The sequence below is a fragment of the Sorex araneus genome, chromosome 3 (assembly GCF_027595985.1).
Source record: "Sorex araneus isolate mSorAra2 chromosome 3, mSorAra2.pri, whole genome shotgun sequence".
NCBI lineage: Eukaryota > Metazoa > Chordata > Mammalia > Eulipotyphla > Soricidae > Sorex > Sorex araneus.
The window spans coordinates 182,264,974-182,284,828 of NC_073304.1; the positions used below are offsets into that span (position 1 = coordinate 182,264,974).

A 19,855-nucleotide genomic window follows, 5' to 3' on the forward strand; every position below is an offset into this window, starting at 1 on the left:
CTGTTCCAAGCGTTTCCTAGAATTTTCAGCTTATTGGCTCTTTCTTTTCTTGGGGCCAGGGTGCGGGTTGGCCTTTCTCCTGGCTCCTGCTCAGGCACTATGCTGGGTGGGGTTCAGGAGCCCATAGAGTGCCTGGGATGGACCCGGAGTAGAAGCAACATGCAAGGCAAGCGCCCCACCCATGTACGTGCTTAAACCCTAGAATTCTTACAAATAATTCTAATAACCCCGTGCAGGGTCAAGGATCAAGACCCAAGTCTGACTGCTGGTAGACGAGCACTGTGCCCTAAGTCACTCCCTGGCCCTCTCAGTTCAGTTATTTGAGGGAGAGTTCCCCAGCCACCCCACTCCAGCCAGAGGGGCCTGACTGCTCATGGGGCCTGTGCAGTCAGCAGCTTGGGGACCCCCAGGGCCACAGCCAGTGTGCTTGGAGACCTCTAGGGGTTTCTTGGGGTGCTAAGGGGGAACCCAGGTCCTTGTCCACCTGCCACCCTGAACTTCCCAGGAACAACCTCCATCCACCCTCAACTGGTAAAACAGACCCTCAAGTTCTAGAAGGCCAGGAACTATTTCGAGTGCACCAGGAGGGGAAACAGGCTACAGAATCCCAGGGCCTCATAAGTGGCCAATGAAGGGCCTGGTGTGCTGGGGCCCCGCCCTGCCTGCACAGCCTGGAGGGGCCCCCAACCGACTGGTCCAAACCACATGGGTGCTACAAAGAGACAGTCTCAGGTTTCAGTGACCTTTAATAATATCTCTGAACAAATACGGGCAGGAACATTTAAATGCACCAATTTCTCAGAACAATCATAAATAATTTCTGGGCTTCAAAGGGGCTAGTTTGCAACAACAAGAGAGCAGGGAGGAAGGCAAAGGGGGAGACGTAGGGGGAACCAGCCGTGAGACGTGGCCCCTCACCCTGAGCGTGCAGGACCCGAGCCGGCGCCAAGGGCGAGGAGCAGGGGTCTGCGGCGGCAGCGACCCCAGGCAGGGCTGATCCGCGAGAGCAGCACCGGCAGCGTCCTGCGTTCCCCGGGAGAGGGGTTTCAGGCCCTGCGCTTTGGGGAGCGGCGCCGCGCCCACTCAGGGGCGCCTCTTGGCCCGGGCCTGCTGCCCTGCCGGCTCCGGGTCGTCCTGGTCCCGTGGGCGGCGCCCCCGCCCTCCACGACCCACTGTCCTCTGGGTGAGCGGCGGGGTCTCAGCGGCAGTGGCGGCGGCGTGGGTGCGGACGGCCCGCAGGGGCCGTGGGGCGGGGCGCAAGGGGTGCTCAAGGCTCGAGGCCAGGGCGCTGCGGGGTGGGCGGGCAGGCCTGCGGGCCCTGGGAAGGGGCTCAGTGTGGTCGGGTCGCGCGCGGTCCTGCCCACGCCGCCACAGCTCGTAGCGCTCGGGCTGCAGGACGCGCACGAAGGTGTCCATGGAGAAGGACACGCGCGCCTCCCCACAGCTGCACTGCGCCGCTGCCTTGCCGTAGTCCACCCAGCGCGCCGTGGCGAAGTTGATGGCCTCTGCGCAGTTGAAGCCGTGGTTGAAGCCTGCATGGTAGCCGTAGGGGAAGGTCACCATGAACTCGCCTGCCTCCTGTGTGATGCGCCCGAAGGGGATGCCATGGTCCCTGAGCACCGTGGGCGACATCAGGGCCACCTTGTGCCGCAGGAAGGCGCCGCAGCCTCTTGAGCTGCCGGGGAAGAGCTCCCTGGCCAGACGCTCCAGGCGGCCGCCGTGCTCAGGTGGCACAGCGTACCATGTCTTGGGCGCACCAAAGTGCAGGTAGTTGATGCTGTATAGGTCCATGTCCTCCGTGTGCCAGGCGAAGGTGGCCTTCCACATACCGAAGTAGAGATACGGCGTGTTCACGCCCTCGATGACCAGCCCACACTCCTGCTCCAGCAAGTCCTGCACAGTGCCCAGGTGGCCCAGGTTCCACTGGGTGCTGCTGCCGTCAAACAGGGAGCCGCTGATGTCGGCACCATACACGGGGCAGCCGTACAGGCGCGTCTTCCAGTACTTGCGCTCCAGGTCCTGGAAGTCGAGGTGGGGCGGGGTGCGGTGCTGGTCACTGTGGGCCAGCCGCCGGTACTCGCCCACGGTCATGGCCTTCTTCTTCTTATGGTACTGGGTGAACACACCCGCCTGCCCCGAGACCACCTGCTGCAGTGGTGTGCTGATGAGCATGTCCTCGATATCATCGTAGGTGCTCCTGGCCTTCCAGTCCTTTGGGGGGATGACTTTGGCCAGGCCTGCACGGTGGGCGCCCTGTGACTCCATGTACTCGATGTACCTGTCAAAGTTGCTGAACTCCTCCTTGGTCGGGTGGAAGATCATTATGCTACAGCTTGGGTTCAGGGCACTGCTGGTCTTAGACTTCATGGCTGCCACCAGAGCAAGAGTCCAAGGGCGCGGTGGGCACCAGGCAGGGAGGATGCTGGGAAGGGCGGACCTTTGGGAAGGCAGCCTGTGAGGCCCCGGCTGCAGCTGCCCCGTCCGGGTTGGTGCCGGCACTTCTCAGGGAGGCCTGGGAGGCTGTCAGGGTCGTGCTGAAAGCAAAACCTACAAGAGAACACAAAGAAGCTGAGGAAGTGCCACAGCCACACGCCTCACACTGTACTCAGCAGGGTGACAGGCAGGTGAGAGCAATGAAGGACCACTTCCATACTCCTCAGGCTGCACTCAGCAGGGCGAGGGGATGGGCAGGTGAGAGCAATGAAGGGCCCTCAGGCCAAACAGACGGGTGATGCCTGAGGCCTGCGGAGATGTGAGGCACGGCTGAGCCCAGCGGGTACCACGAAAAGACTGAGCCTCATCACATCCTCAGAGGAAGGACCTCACGGACCTGATACCAAACTTTCAGAATATGGGAACATTTTCTAAAGAGAAAAAAAATCCAGGACTCCAAGAAAAACTAAAATGCTAAAATAATTAAATATAGTTTATATTAAAAAATGCTACAATAACACAATATACCAACCTGGTTTGAATGTGATACCTTGGGCCCCCAAACAGACCATGACACAACCTCTCCAAGCACCTCCCAAACCTCTAAGAAACTGTCACCTCTGACCGTGAATGCCTTGAACGTAAAGACAGTGAAAAGCCAGTTAAGGAGCTGGACTTACCGGACACCAACACCAGGAACTGGGCGCAGCTCCCAGCGTCTAGATGTACACTGACAAACATCTGCTCAAGAAAACGCATCCAACCAATGCAGCCAAAGAGCCCAAGAATAAAACTTCTTGGGCACAGGAAATATCCAAGGAATGCAAGGACTCTCATTATCAGAAAACCTAGTGGTGTCATTGAGACTAACAAAGGATACTAAAAAAATAAATCAACCTTTAAAAAAATAATGATTTTAAAAATCACTTGATGAAATTCAACTTCAATTTAGGATTTGAGAGTTCTTGAATGTACATTATGTAGAGTGAGGGGCCGAAGGATAGTAGGGTGGGGAGGGCGTCTGCCTTGCATGCGCTGACCAGGTCCAACCCCAGGTACTCCATATGGTTCCCCCTAAGCCAGCCAGGAGTGATCCCTGTACACATAGCCAGAAGTAAGCCCTGAGCACCACCAGGTAGGGGGGAAACAGAATGTGAGGTTTCAGCATAAGATATAATTGAAGATATATTGAAGACAAGGATTGTTTTAATCCTTTTTTTTTTTTTTTTTTTGGCTTTTTGGGTCACACCTGGTGTTGCGGATGGGTTACTTCTGGCTCTGCACTCAGGACTTAACTCCTGGTGGTGCTCAGGGTACCATATGGGATGCTGGGAATCGAACCCGGGTTGGTTGTGTGCAAGGCAAACGCCCGCCCCGCTGTGCTATCACTCCAGCCCCCAAGGACTGTTTTAACATCACATTAACATAGCAAATATTGGGTTGGAGCGATAGCACAGCAGGTCGGGCATTTGCCGTTTGCCTTGCACGCAGCCGACCTGGGTCGATTCCTAGCATCCCACATGGTTCCCCGAGCACCACCAGGAGTAATTCCTGAGAGCATGAGCCAGGAGTAACCCTGTGCATCGCCGGGTGTGACCCAAAAAGCAAACAAAACAAAACAAAACAAAAAACCAAAAACATAGCAAATATCAGCAGTGGGGAAAAAATCTAGTTAAAAGTAAGGGGGTAGGGAGCCAGAGCGATAGCACAGCACAGCGGGTAGGGCGTTTGCCTTGCACGCGCCCAACCTGGGTTTGATCCCTGGCATCCCATATGGTCCCCCAAGCACTGCCAGGAGTAATTCCTGAGTGCAAAGCCAGGAGTAACCCCTGAGCATCGCCGGGTGTGACCCAAAAAGCAAAAAAAAAAAAAAAAGTAGGGGGGGTACTTTCTCAACAGTTACTCCCCTAACAGCTGGCTCGGGCCCCCCCCCCAAGACTGCCCTTTACACACGTGTTCCCATGTTCCCGTACACGTGCCACAGCACCCCAGGCCCAGCTGCCGCCCCACGGTCCCACTCACCTTCTCACAAGGCACCTCGTGCTTCTGACTCCTCTGGAGCAAACACTTGCAAAAGAAACACACATATCACTTATATTGTGTCAGAGAGGCTCGCCCAGCCGGCACCCACCCTAACCCCATCAGCCCACCCTACCCACCCTACCCCTTCTTACTCAGCCAGCTTTGCACCACCTCCACTGGGACTGGCCCCACCCCACAGGCCGGGAGACCGGATCAGCTGGGTGGGATTGATTGGCTTGACTGGAAAGCCCCACCTGGCAGTGCTCCTGGGCTGGTGGGCCCACCCACCACACCACCAGTGGCCCTTTGCCTGAGGTTTGGGGGCTCTGAATGGGGGGACAACGGGCTCCCAGGCGATGCTCAGGGGACCATATGGGATGCTGGGAATCAAACCCGGGTCGGCTGTTTGGGCGCTGCAGGGCAGCCTGGGCTGCGCATGGCGAGAGCAGGGGACCGGGGTGCCCAGGGTCAGCCCTGGCCCTTGTCCATTCTTCCCACCCATGAGATCTCGACAGGCAAGCATAGCCTCGGACAGCTGCGGAGCCTCCCGCAGGCTGAGCCCCTGGTTTGAAACATCAAACCCCAAGGGCAGAGGGGGAGCCAGGCTGAGAGAAGGGGGACCGGGGGTGCTCCCTGATGCAGCGGGGGGAAGCTGTGGCTCCTGGGGTCTTCTGAGAGTCCTCTCACAGGGCCAGGGCCCGCAGACTGTTGGGGACTTGCAGAGACAAGAGCTGAGCCAGGCCTTGCAGGCTCTGAAGGTCAGAGATGTTCAGGCCCTCTGGGAACAGAGCAGGGACTCTTGTGCTGCATCCGAGCCCCGGGGGGAAAGCGGCCTCAGGCAGCAGCTGTGCCTCCCTCCTGGTCCCACACTTACGACCCCTCACCCCAGCCCTGCCAGCAGGGTGCTTCAGTCCTAGTTTCCAAGGGTGCTGACCTACTGTCTCCACATGCTCCCAACCACACTGCAGGCTCAGAGCCCCATGTCCCACAGCTGACCGCCCTCCAGCACGCCTGTCACAGGGAAGGGGTCCGGAAAAAGGAGGCCAGGCCATGACTGGCCGGCAGCTACGAGAGGTGCTTGCAGCAGACTCCGAACCCCAAGGGCCATTTACTGATGCTTCAAACGTTCTTCCTCCCTGCTGGCGACCTCCTCCTTGCTTTTGCCTCTAAGTGACCCGGGCCAGCCCTTACCTGGCTCCAACCCTCCTTCCCAGAGCCCCCAGGCCTGTTCTCAAGTTCTATTGCTGAGCGTCAGGGACAGGTCTTGGGCTGCGCCCTGACAGCTTCCAGGGCTCCTGGTCCCCGCACCCTTGGCAGCCTCTCCTATCTGTGGCACCCATTTCCCGCCTGGCCTTGAGGAGAGACCCCCGCCCCCTACTACTGACACCAGCCAGCATATGACCTAGCAGCAGGGCACTGTCCTCAAAGGGCACCACAAGCTACCCAATGGCCCTGTGGCTGCAGCTCCGTCCCTGCAGACCTCGCTTCTCACTTCTCAGCTTTCCCCCAGACCTCGGTTCTGCGCCAGACTAAGTCTCGCTTGTCACCCCAGCCATAGCTTCATTCTCAAGGGGATAGCCCAGGGAGTCCCAGAAAAGTGGCTCATTCAGACAACTGCCCGTGCTCCAGGGATGACCCCCTCGAGTTTGTTTCCACAATAGGACTGAGCTCGGCACTCTTCCTCACAGGGCCAGGGACCCCGAGTGCACGTCTGTGCTGGCATCCCCATGCCTACTGCCTCTCCTCCTCTCCTCGCCTTCTCAGACCCGGCTTTCTCATCTTCCAGTCCTTCTACAATGATCTTCCTGTGTCTAACAGGAGACACCCGCCCCCGGGGCTCTGGGGCCACACCCAGCGATGCTCATGTGCCAAACATGAGCCCTTACAGTCATTTCCTTTCCTTCCTAGGGTTTTTCAGTCACACCCCGCTGTGCTCAGGGATCACTTCAAGGGGAACTTGGGACCCACAGGGGGTGCCAGGGGCGGAACCCAGGTTGCTACCTGCTGTGCTATATTCAGCCCTCACCATCATTTTCTCATATACTCCACATATTGGGGGGACACTTAACCAACTGTTTCATGCTTTCAATCTGAAAGGTTGATATCAAGGAACAAAGAGAGAAAAGGGAAATGACCTAGCAGGGCAGCCAAGCATCCCAACTGGAGCAGAGGCACCGGCACTCCTGGGGCACTATGGAGACCCCATTCCTCACTCAGCAGACATGGCCAACAGGCTCCATGCCTCGAGCCAGAGGAAACTGTCTGTTTGAAAGCGGAACTGCTCAAAACAAATGAGCTCAGAGCCAGCAGGCTCAGCCCCGTGTGGGTCTAGAGGGCTGTGCTCCTCGAGCTGCCTGCCGGGACACTCGAGGACCAGCACCCTCCCCTACAGCCACACCACCGCACCAGAATCCCCACTCCGCAGGCACCGACACTGCTAGGAACTTGGCCAAGAGCACTTCCTTCTTTTCAGGAGGAACAGTGAGCCATGCCTGGTGTGTTAAACTGGACGGACATTTGGAAATGAAAATCTTTCCTCTATGTTTAAAAAATCAATCCGTCAATCTGCACATGCATGTGTGCATGCCCACATGTGCTTGCCCAGATGTGTCTGTGCACTTGAGCACCTATGCATGTGTCAGTGTGAAGATGTAGTGGGTGAGATTGTTCCCAGCCCCATTTAGTCTGTGTCCCAGCTGCTCAGTGGCTTCAGGTGAACAGGAGGCATCTGGGACAGTCAGCTGTGAGAATAATCCCAGTCTATTCCTGAGACAGCCATTGCTGACCAATGCCCTGAACACCAGCTGTGGCCACTGCTGTCGGATGAAACATTTCACAAGCTAGACAATTAGTGAGACTGATCCAGGGCCATATTCCGTGGGTAAATTCTATTTTACCCATGATGAGATGAGTATTTCAACTTTTCCTCTATTATCACTGATGCTCTTAAATTTCCACAACTATTACACATTGCTGGTAAATATTTATCTTATGCTTCGGTCCTAGAAGAGTATTTGAAGTAAAATGTTGATTGAATGGAATTCTTTAGATTCTTTTGAATGCAGTCACTACAATGTAAGAGCGTGTTTTAAGATCCTTAACGCAAACTGCCAAAGCTTTCTAGAAAAGTATCATTTGACATCCTTGGCATGTAATCACTTAAAATTGGGGGGACTCTGCTCATTTGGGAAGTGTAAAGGTCCTTGGGCTTTCAAGGCACCTTCCGTAGCTGAGCCCTGGGGAGCAGCAGCTGGGTTCCAGGCTCTCTTCCCTGCAGTCCACACCCCCACCGAATGGACAATGGATGGGCTGGATTCTGTCCCTCCTTCCCTCCCACTCCGTGCTCTGCAGTGTTCGACGTATGCTCTCAGCCTTCTCTCGTCCATCTCGTGGCTTGTGCCTTAGAGTGTCCTTGCACCTGTGGTCTGTGCTGGCATGTCCTTGGGTGGAAGCCCAGGGTGGGGACCAGGAAGAGAGGGGGGAATCCTGGTCCCTCTGCTGTGGCCCTTTGTCAGGTTCACTCTGTCTAGGGAACTTTGCTGCCATCAACGCAGCATTCTCCACCTTAGCAATTAGGATCAGAGGATGGTTTGAACAAAATGCACCTCCTGCCTGGTCACATGGGTGAGTGGCACAGCTGGGGGTGGGGCACCTGCCTGGTCAGGTGACTGGCACAGCTGGGGCTGGCATGCAGGTCGTACACTTTTTACACTTTTCTGTCCCTGCTCACTGTCTCCAGTTATAAAAACTATCCTCCTTTTTATTTCCCAAATCTCCTCCACTCTCTTTTTAATTTCTAAGATCAAACTTTGCATTTCTAACCAGTGCTTTTGCCCTTCTAGGGTTATGTTTGCTTGGTTTGGGGTTTTCTTATCTAAGCACCTTCCTTTTCTTTAAAAAAAAAAAAGTCTTGTTCTTGTTCCATGGGCACATTCCTCCTGCATCTCTGGAAACTGTCCAATGGCACTGGTTTCAGAAGAGTCCTACCCTGCAGGATTGGTTTCTTCATATTTCTACCCTTTTCTTAAAGCAATTCTCAAAGGTTTAGTGAGCCTTGAGTGTAGGCAGGACCTAGCCAAGCGGGAGCTGTGGGCATGGACGGGCTCAGCCCAGGAGTCTGCAGCCAGGGCCCTCCCCCTAGAGAGTGCCAACACCCACTTGGGATTCCTAGCCTGCACAAATGTGCACTCTTCCTGGTCATGGCTCCCTAACGTGAGTGTGAATGTGACTCACATGGCAGCAGACAGGAAGGCATGCAGGGTAGAGACCCTATGTCAGCATGAGTCACACCTGGTAGACTGAGCAGGGTGGGGCAGACCCAGAGCCTTGTCTGTGCAGGGCCTGTGCACATCCCTGTCCCGACAAACACACCTTCTGCAGGGGGTTTTGGGTTCCATGTGGACTTCCTGGGCACTAGGTCTCACAGCAGCCTATTTCCCCGCGTCCCAGGGAAAGCTGGCTGTGCCCTTCATCACTCCCCCGTGCTGTGTTCCTGGAAGCTTCACAGAGATTCTGAAGTTGTTCTCAGAATTCTGAAGTCATTTGCAGCTGCCACCCAAGAACAACGTCTAAATGATCCAATATGCTACTGCGGTGTCCCCATCCATCCGGGAGCAGCAGCTAGACAGCATGCCGGCACAGCCACAAACTCTCGCCTCCTGTCCGAGGCAAAGCTGTGCAGACTCCAGCAAGCGGCTCTTCACACAGGTTTGGCCAAACGTGCCCCAGTGCAGGCCAGGGCTCTGTACCCCGGATGCTGGGAAGAGCCGGGACTCATGATGTGGGACGGCGCTAAAGAGCAGAGGGAATCCCATGGCGGCTGGTGGCCACAAGTCTCACACTACTAGAGTTCGCATGCCTCATGGGGCCAGCTCTACTCTCACGCTGGTCTTCTTAGACAGGTTGGCCCCAACAATGAGATGGTTATGGTTTTCTACTGTCACCAGCACCCAGTGCTTAGCACCCCTCACCACTGTCCTGGTTCTTTCTGCCTGACTCTTCCCCCACCCCAAACATAAGCTCAGGGATCTGTTTTGTAATCCAAGCCCAAGGGTTTGTTTACACTCACTATTGCTTATTTCCTCTGTTTCTCTATTCCTGAGATCACCTGCTAGTCATCCTCCATCTGGCTTATTTCATTTAATGTAATGCCCTACAGTTCCATCCGAGTTCAGAAAACTGTAAGGTTTCATCTTTTTATAGCTGCATAGTATTCCATTATGCTAATAGGCCACAAATTCTTTATCCACTTATCTGTCATTGCATACTAGGGCCATCTTCATATCCTGGTTATTGTACTTGGTTCTAAAAAGAGCACGGGTATTCATGAATCTTAGTGTTTCTGTCCTCTTGGGGTTGATGCCAGAAACAGACTCTGGTGACATGGAAGCTCTATCCTAACTCTGTGGAGAACTGCCCTGTATCCAGATAATGAACCAGCCAGCCCATGTACCCACCAACACAAAGGGAGGCTCCTTTTCTACCACCCTGCAGGCTTTCCCACTCTCTACATGTACCGTTCTCAGTGGTGTGGATCACATCTCATTACTGCTTTGACTTGCATTTCCCTGGTAACAAATGACCACGAACACTTTTCAAATGCCTGTCTGTATGTCTTCTTTGGGGAATTTTCTATTCACATCTCCCATTTTTTGATGAATTGTTATTTTTGTTGAATTTTATGAACTTTATCTGTCTTGGATACTAACCAGTCTTTGACGTATAGTATGTGAATGTTTTCTTCTGTTCAGTAAGGTGCCTTTTTTCCTTGAAACACCTCTTTGTGTTTGGAGTAATTTATATCTTCGTTAGCTTTGCCAAAGGAGCCACATCATTGAAGACATCTCTGAGGTCCACATCTGGAGAATTCCCTCCGTCTGGTATGTTTTATGAATTCTGACCTAATCTCGGTGTTTAATCCACTTTGAGTTGACTTGTGTGTGTGTGTCAGGTACAGACCCAGTTTCAGCTTTCCACCTGTGGCTCTTGAGTTTTCCTCAGACCATCTGTCGATGAGGCTTTCCTTGCTTCCCTTCCTGCACCAGCTCCTTTGTCACAGGTCCATTGGAACAAAGGCATATTCTCAGACAGAAGGAATGGAACTCAAAGCCCACAACAGAGTTGCATAATTTTCTTTGGGGAACAAGAAGACATTAGTTGCTGTGATCTGGAGTTTCTGGGACCCAGAATAATGCAGTCTATTTCCTGATCCTGTCTGTGAAACCTGTTTTCACCCTCTGCCTATTTCTAAGGGATCTCTTACTTCCTCATTTCCTAAGGTTTCGTTAAGATAGAATTTTTAAGTCCTTTTTGTCAACTTCTGATGTAAAAACTCACGTTATTCATTGTTGTAAAAAATCTTACATCATTTCCACAATTTATTCCTTCCCACTTTATTTTCTGTCTCTTCTCTATGGAAATATAAGTTTGCTATGAAATTTCTTGGTCTGATCCTCTCTGTATTTTTGGCTTTTTAAAAATTATATTTTCCAAGCCTTTTAGAAATTATTAGTTTCCAGAAGTTCCTTTTTGTTTTCTGAATGCTCTTTAATTATAGCTTTCTCTCATTTTACATGATTTTCTCCTTTCATGTTCTCCTATTTTCTCTTCTCTCTCTAGAAGTATTATAAGGATTTAAAAATTTTATTTTTTAAAAAATGAAACTCTCTTACACTGACCATCTTCCCCTCAGGCAAACCATGATTGTAATGCCCAGTATTTTTATTTTGCTTGTTCATATTGTTTCTATTGCCCACATGGGTAAAACCACCCTTGTCTATTTCCTTCTGGATTACTCCACTTCACAAAATCCCCATAAATCCCTTTAATGGTTGGATTTGATCTTTTTACTCAGGACAGTATCCCATCATAGGTACAGATGAAAAACTCTTTAGCGTCTGTTATTTCTACTGATAAGTCAAGGGCACTCCTGTTTGCTTCCATCTCCTGGTAACTATGGATATCGCAACACTGAACTACTGATGTGGATCTGTGTGTTTGTGGGTTTTGGTGTGTGGGGGGCTACACCTTGCAGTGCTCAGGGATTAATCCTGACTCTGCACTCAGGGACACTCCTGGGAGGGCTTGAGGGAACGTACAGGGTGCTGAGACAGAACCAGGGTTGGCTGCATGCAAGGCAAGTCCCTGCTGGCTGTACTATTGCTCTGGCCCTGTAAGGGTGTTTTAACGACCTGAATTCTTTATTCCAAGACGCTTTGGCTTCTGTCTTTCCTGTTAAATGGTTTCCTCCCGGGGGCACTTTTTCTTGGCCAGTGTTTCTGACTCAAGCACTCCCAGGCTGCCCCATGGAATCTGAGAAACTCTGGAGAGGCGCCTGCCAGTGTCTGGAGTAAGAGTGATGAAAGGGCTCTGCCCAGTCGGCCATCTGTCTCATTCAAAATCGGGTTCGGGAATTATCATGCCTGAGTTCGATTTGGGGTAAGTAGGATATCTATATATTTTCAGTATTTCCATTCCAACCACTCAGCATATGCATCTTAATAATTTTTCATCTTGCTTCGACACCTTTAAACACAGCTTTATTGAGATAAAGTTTAACAAAAATTAACCCATTCTAAGTGTACAATTTAGTGAGTTTGGGCAACTTAGTGTGTGCAACCATTGCTGCAGTCTAGCTGTAGGACAGCCCCATTACCCCAGCGGCACTCGTGCTTGTTCCCCCACAGGGCTCAGGAAACCACCATCTCCTTTGCCTCATAGGGCTTGCTGCCTTCCCCAAACCACTCTCAGGACCAGGGGCCTTTAGGGCCAGCTTGTCTCACGCAGCACGGCTCTGAGGTTCGTCCTGCTGTGACACGTTATGGCATATGCCAGTATTCTCTTTCCATGGATCAGTAATATGCCGTAGTTATGGCGACACCACATCTTATCCAGCGATTCATCAGCTGTTGTTATCTAGGCTGTTCGTATGTCTTGGTTCTGATAACCAATGGCACCATAAACGTCCACATGAAGTCTGTGTATCCATCGTGTTTTTGTTTTTCTTGGATCTAATATAAAGGAGAGAATTTCTGGGTCCATGGCAGCTCTGTTTCATGCTTTGATAAATGGCTACACTGTCTTCCCAAACTTTACATTTCCACCAACAAAAAGATCTCTGTATGAAACATTCTGACCAAAGCTCACTACTGTCTTCAAAAATAAAGCTTGCTACTGTCTTTAATATTTAAAAATATATTTTAAAATACACACTTCTATTTGATGTGAAGTAGGAATGTACTGTGATATTGGTTTGCATTTTCATAAGGATATTGAGCACTTTTCCCAAATGCTTATTGGCATAAATTCTTTGGAGGTGATTTCCTCCAAAGGATGCATATCCTTTGCTTACTTTTTGCTGTTCTTGTCTTCTTCTTACTGGGATGCATGAAGTTTCTCATGTCCTGGGACACAAGTGAAAGCTGGGCAACAGATTTGCAGGTATTTTTCTCCCAATTCCTGTGCTATCTTTTTTTATTGGAGGAGGGAAGTAAGAGTTGGTAGCTCTTGGGGTTACTCCTATGCTGCTCAGGGGATCCTACAGTAACAGATGTGAATGTAGGGCTCAGCATGTGCTCTAGCCTTCTGAACTTCTCCCTCAGTCTAGCAAGACAAGGGTCAATATTATTCATGGAGGATTTAAAGAAAAGCAATTGTCCATCTTCCCCACTGAATTATAATCCTCCGCTGACACACATATTCCAAGCTCCAATATAAGTCTCTCTCTCCAAATTCTCGCTGATTTTGTTCATTTCTGAGCCAAATCCATTCGTTTAATTACTATATCTTTATGCTTAGTACTGATAATTTTAAGGTCAATCCCATGTCCTTGTTCATCCTTTTAGGAATTTAATACGGCTAAGCTTTAGTATTTCTTTTAGACAAACACATGAAGTTCCACGAAAATCCTGCTGCTCTGGGTTGAAGCCTTGGTGGCCACAGCATCTCGCCACTGGTCCTCACAGCTCACAGGCAGTGCTGCACTGTGAATGCCAGTCTTCTCACAGTGTCTGTATGCCTAGATATAGTCTTAGAAACTTTGGATTTGAGGGCGTTGTGCATGATCACTTTTTCTACTCATTTTTATTCTTACCCATCTTATATTTCTTTCAAATAAAGCTCCTAATTCCTAATAGTTCTACCATTTTATTGATTCTAAGTTTTTCATGTTGATACTTTCTGAAAAAATACAAAAGTTATGTTTTTGGTAGCCACAGCTCTTACTCTTTCTCTAGCAGGCCAGGCACAATGTGAGATGGTGCATCATTAGATATAATCTCCAGAAGTTTTGAATGATGACTGAGTTCATATAAACTCTACCCCCTTTTCTAATTTTAATAAAAAGTCATTCTCAACTTTGTTATATCCTATCTTGATCGCCTAAACTGAGACAATGTTATGAACATCAAGACCAGGGAGACAACCACAGACTAGGACCCTTCTAACACACCGAGTGAAAAAGCAATACTACTTACTATCATATCACAGGTCAGAGTGTGCCTTGAAACACTACTGATACCATGACTACACATAATAAGCATTCCACTGGAGGAAAAGGCAAAACACAAAAGAATACGTAGGATTCATTTACATAAACATTTCCAACATTTACATAGGTGCAAATTGGTCCAAAGAGACAGAAGGGGCGATGGCCTACAGGAATGGCATACAGGTGCCCAGGAACCTGGGCTCTGTCCCTTGAGCCCACCTGGAGGGACCCCCAGCACTGGGACAGGAATAGCCCCCCAGCACCTCCAACTGTGAGCCCAAAACCCAAACCCATTTTTTTTTTCCAAAGAATACAGTCAATAGAAAAATAACATGTGGTCATTTATTGACAGTTCTTTGGGGGCTTTATAATTAATTTTTGTAAATGTTCAATGTTTACTGAAAAGAATGTGTATTCTTGTGTTTTGGTTAAGGAGTTTAAATACATATACAGATGCGGTATGAAACTATATATGCACATGTAAAAGTAGCAAGCACACATGTCCATGCACACAAAAATTAATGCTTGTTCATTTGTCTGCTCAATCCATTAAACTCAGAGACATTCCCATGGAAATTCTCACCAGAGTTTCAGATTCATCCATTTTTCCTTTTATTTTTTATCTTTGTTAGTATTTTTCTAGACATTCCAGTCAGTCATACAGACCTCACATATGTGCATGACTATAGTGCTTCCTGGTGAGTTTTCTGACATGCCCTGGAGTGTCACCCCACTTAGAATCCTTATGATAATATCACTACATTGAGTTTTGTGTTATCAACAATTTTCTTGGTGTGTCATTTCCAATTTAGGTGCTTCATTTGACTACATTAAATCTGCCTGTCACTGCTCAGGTGGCTAGTGGAGGAGAGTGCCGAGATGAGGAAGACCAGATTACCATCGCTGAGCTACTACATACCCAGCCTGGGCTCACTGGCCAACTTTATGCCAAGGCTGCCTGCAGATCATCTTTCTGAACCCCAAGTGTCTTCATTGGAATTTTGTCGGTAGATTGCGTTACGTCACTGTTTTTTGTGGCCACACCGGGCGGTGCTCAGGGCTTACCCTTGGCTCTGGACTCAGGCATCACTCCTGGCAGGGCTCAGGGGACTATATGGAATGCCTGGATCCCACCCAGTTGGCCACACACAAGGGAAATATCCTACCCACTGTGCCATAGCTCCCAACTGTTATCTATCTTATTCTTTTCTCTTTTCAAGATAAAGTCATTGATTTTAATATTTGAAAACTGATCATTTGGGGTCTCAGAATTTAAAGTAGATGACACTGATGTTACTTTAATATTTTTTCTTTGGGGGAGGGGGTGACTCTCAAGTAATGCTCAAAAGGCCCATAGGGTCCCTTTGGCAATATTTCTGCCAGCTCAGCACTCTGTACATCAGTTTTCTGTAGGGTGTTGGTTGGGGGCTCCCCAGGAAGCTGAGGTCAACGTTCTCAGTCAGGGCACAACGATGCTGCTCAGGGGAGCCCATGTCAGGGCCACAGCAGCACATATCCTGACTACTGCACTGTCTCCTGACCTCTCTAGAGCTTGATTTTTATATATGATTTCTAACTTGTGACCTATGAGTTTCCCCCTCCACTTTCTTATTAAAGGCCTTAAAAGAAGCATTTCAAGAAAATGTTCATTTTGTGAGCTAGCAATCCTGCTATTGAGGAATGGAGAATTAGGAAAGTGATTCAACTAGAGAGAGGAACTGGACTCAGATTAGAGTTGGGACTAGAATGGGCTGGTCAAGTAGATTTTTGGTGGTACCTGACATCACAGACTTTTTCATTAAGGAATATTTCTGGAGAGAAGGGATTTCTCGGGGCCCTGTTGAGTAAATTTGAATGTCAGAGTGGCATACTTCTTTTCCCTCCTTATTTAAAACGCAAATAGTATTAAAGCAATAACTTTTTTTTTCTTTTTGGGTCACACCCAGTGACGCACAGGGGTTACTCCTGGCCCTGCACTCAGGAATTACTTCTGGCGGTGCTCAGGGGACCATATGGGATGCTGGGAATCAAACCCGGGTCGGCCGCATGCAAGGCAAACGCCCGACCTGCTGTGCTATCGCTCCAGCCCCAAAGGCAATAACTTTTTATATCAAAATGTTTCTCAAAGTGTTCTTTTCCTTTTAAACTCATTCACTCATCTCTCAGTCACTTGGAAATGTGAGAGTGCTGCCAAGTGCTAGGGGAGGTGCCTGGTCATGTCCCTGACTAGGCAAAGGCTCAAACCCTCAGAAAGCTTATGCTCTGCATGGGAGAGGCACAGGCAGCACCATGGAAGGGCTGGGTGCAGGAAAAGAGAAACACAGGCAGGCCAAGGGAGACCAGCAGTGTGGGCTGCAGGGGCAGGGGGAGTGGGGCTGATCAGGAGTGCAGGATACAGGGGCAAGGGGAGTGGGGGCTAATGTGACAGCCTTGACTGACAGGTAGTAGCTGCCCATCTATGGCAGTGGAAGGCTGACAGGTAGCCCCAAGGGGCACTGGCAAGGGGAACAGAAGGGGATGGGTCACTGGCAAGGGGGACAGAAGGGGATGGGTCACTGGGAGGGAAGCAGAGAGCAGTGCTCCCATCTGGCTATACTACCTTTTCTCCCAACCCCATCCATCAGGTTTAATTCTGAGGCAGTAGGCTAGTACTGCCCCTGGTCTGTGCTCAGGAGTGACGCCTGGTGGTGCCAGGAATGAAAATCGAGTTGGCACATGCATGGCCAGCGACTCTGCCCTGAACCTTCTTTGGCCCTGTGTTTCTGTTCCTAACTGTGCCTACCTGATAGCCAGGAGCACAGTGGCTCACTGCTCACTGCACCTTCCCAATCACCCGAGTCTGCCCCCCGAGTCTGCCCTGAATCTCACACAAGGGGTTTATCTGGAACCGACTTTTCTGAATAGCCTTGGTATATTTGTCCATTTTTACCTAGAACTGCTTGTACTAGTTTGCTTCTTACACATTATTAGTATCGTGGCTAGCAGCAGTGGATTTCCTGTCATAGGCACAGCAGCATGTACCCACTCACCGAGCAGAAATTTATTATTATTCTGTGCACGTCTGGGGCCACCCTGGGGGGCTCTTGTGGCATATTCTGGGGATGCAGCACATCTGGGGATCCAGCCCTCAGGGCCAGCTTTTCTGCTGCTCTAGCATGCATTTTCTTAGGCTGGTTTTTGGCATCTATTACTATAAACTTATATGTATCTTTATTTATTAATCATGTAGGTTTTGGGGCAATGCCTGACGACAAGACGATGCTGAGGGGTTACTCTTGGCTCTGCGCTCAGGAATTACTCCTGTTGGTGCTCAAGGGACCATATGGGGGTGACGGGGTTAGAATCTGGATCAGCAGTGTTGCAAGGCAAGCACAGACCCACTGTCCTATCTGTTCAGTCCCAATATTAAAACTTCTTGAAAGCTCTGAAGTGTTTTGTCTGGGCCAAAGGGCCTTAACACACCTACACTGTACACAGAGCATCTTACAGATCTTAGATGTCCCCCCTCTTTGGGTGGTCAATTCAACTAGACATAGTATCTGTGTATCCTTTGAAACCAGACAAATTCTACAATACATCCTACCATGGAATAATTCTACAGTACATCCTACCAAAAAAAATACTCAGTTTTATAACCATAAGGATTATACAAAGCAGTTTTTTTTTTCAGACTGAATGAAAATTGTTGTGTCACATGAAGACAAGGAACATTTTGTAAGGTTCAGATATTACAGGTTAGGCATGTTCGGGAGCAGGTAAGGGGAGGAGATGCAGCAAAGACCCCTGGTGGTGGTAGGGCCAGTGCTCAGGTCCCCAAAGGGTAAGGGGGGTCCCCGCAGTTCAGGGCAACTCTGAGGTGTCGGGGAGTGAGGAGAGGTGTGCTGAGGGGTTCTTGTTTATGAGCTTCCATTTTTGCAGAAAATCAAGATGACCCATTCCTAAGAAGAGGGGGGAGAGCAGTGCAGGACAGAGAGGAAGGTGGGAAAAGTTGCTGCCACAGAGAGGAACCTGGGAGGGGCCTGGGGGCTGAATTAAGAACTCAGAGATACTTCTGTGGGAGTGGATTCACATGAGAATTCTTGGGAGGTTACATATGAATCTTGCCATCAAAGGTAGCTAATAAGATGAGTTTTTCTAATTCTTTTTCTAATGTTTTTAAACTGTATAAATCAAAAGTGTTCAAGTTTTGTTTAAGAATTTTTGCTTGTTTCTTCTCACTAGTAATTCTCAGATCATTTACATGATCAAGGCTTTGAATTTCATGGATGAGTAACGTGGTATGTTGGTGTTCATAAAATCCAGGGGCGTTCAAGGAGTGTGTGCTGGGCTAGGATTTTCATATTGGGGTGGTCTGGGCCCACAGGCCCAGAGGCACTGTCGTGCCATTCCTTCACCGCTCACTTCACCAACAGTGCCCCAATCACTCATCCATTCCGCAAATACTTACTCAGCACCTATCATGTGCCACGCACTGTCTACCTGCAGAGGGTGCGGCAGTGAGCAAGAGGGACAAGGGTCCAGCTAGCTGGAGCTTAGGTTCTAATGCGGGAAGACAGACAATAACAACAGAAAGAAGATTAATTGCAGCAGCAGGCGCCAGGCACCTCCCAGTACTGTCACAGAGACAGTTTCAAGCGCGCGGACTCACTAGGAACTCTAAAGCCACAATGAGGCAGGAACTGCAGAGATCCACCCAATCCGCACTGGCAGAAAAGCCAGAGGGTGAAGCTGGACTTTAGGGCATCCTGCTGGGAACAGGGCCATGGGTGGGCGCAGAGTGATGCCAAGAGGCACCCCGGTCCTCAGATGTTGGACCCGCGGGCAAGCTGTTGGGAGAGGGGTGCCTGGGCTATGCCAGGGCAGGAATGCAGGAACAGGCCCCCAAGCTCATGGCTTGTGGCCTGGTGGACACCCCCCCCCCCCCCACCGACAGGCAGCATGCTAGGATGGATGAGTGACCGCACCCTAGGTCACTCAGCTGCCTTGGGCTGCAGGGTCACTCTCCCCACCTGGCTCTTGGGGGCCAGCAGGGCCATGTTCAGGCCTGTGTCTGGCCTGAGCCTGTGCAGGGGCAGGAGTGCGGCCAGGCGCGGCCTGCTGCCTCCGCTTTACCTACGGGAGGGTGGGGGGTCAGCAGGGCCATGTCCAGGCCCGTGTCCAGCCCTTGTTCTGGCCCATGACCAGCTCGAGTCCGGCCAAAGCCCAGCCCATGCAGGGGGCAGGAGCGTGTCCAGGCCCGTGTCCGGCCAGGCCCGGGCAGGGCAGAAGCTTGCTCAAACCCATGTCCAGGCCCGTGTCCAGCCATGTCCAGACCGAACCCGGCCCGCGCAGGACAAGAGCGTGCCCAGGCCCATGTCCACCCGAGCCCGTGAGGGTCAAGAGCGTGGCCAGGCCCGGCCCGTTTGTGGGGGAGTCAGCAGGCCCGTTTCCGGCCGTGTCCAGCCCCTGTCCAGCCCGGCCCGTGTAGGGCAGGAGCGTGCCCAGGCCCGTGTCTAGCCCGGCCCGTACAAGGTGGGATTGTCCCCAGGCCCGTGCCCGGCCGTGTCCGACCGTGTCCGGCCCGGCCCGTGCAGGGCAGGAGCGCGCCCGGCTCGGCCCGCTGCCCCCGCCCGCCCCCGGCTCGCGCCCGGCCCGGGCCCGGTTCCGAGCGCCGCGAGCGTCCGTTGGGCCGCGGCGCCCGGGCTCGGGCCGCCCCCCCAGGCCCCTGGCCGCCCCCCGCGCACGTCGCGGGGCCCGGTACCTGAGGGGCCGCGGCGCTCGGGCCGGGCAGCGGCAGGCGCGGGGTCCGCCCGCCGGCGCCGATTTCAAACGCCCGCCCCCACGGCCGTTTCGGGCCCGCCTCCCACCGCCTGCCCGCCCACTTCCGGCCCCGCCGCCGCCCATTGGCCGCCGCCGCGGGCCACGGGGTTTGCT

The 19,855-nt window shown here is 51.3% G+C and overlaps 1 protein-coding gene across 2 annotated transcripts; it reads right to left on the reverse strand.

Annotated features, from left to right (window-relative positions):
* Positions 1-744: 744 nt before the first annotated feature.
* On the reverse strand, positions 745-19,776 carry KDM4D (lysine demethylase 4D). 2 transcript variants are annotated; one of them, XM_055133460.1, is made up of 4 exons: positions 19,683-19,753; positions 18,390-18,481; positions 4,456-4,500; positions 745-2,547 (listed from the first exon to the last, which is right to left on the reverse strand). In XM_055133460.1, the coding sequence occupies exon 4, from the start codon at positions 2,365-2,367 to the stop codon at positions 1,084-1,086; it is 1,284 nt and encodes a 427-aa protein (XP_054989435.1). In that variant the 5' UTR covers positions 2,368-2,547; positions 4,456-4,500; positions 18,390-18,481; positions 19,683-19,753; the 3' UTR covers positions 745-1,083. The 2 variants fall into 2 exon arrangements, with proteins under 2 accessions (XP_054989435.1, XP_054989436.1); XM_055133461.1 differs by lacking the exon at positions 18,390-18,481 and having other exon boundaries at positions 19,683-19,776.
* Between the last annotated feature and the right edge of the window lie 79 nt (positions 19,777-19,855).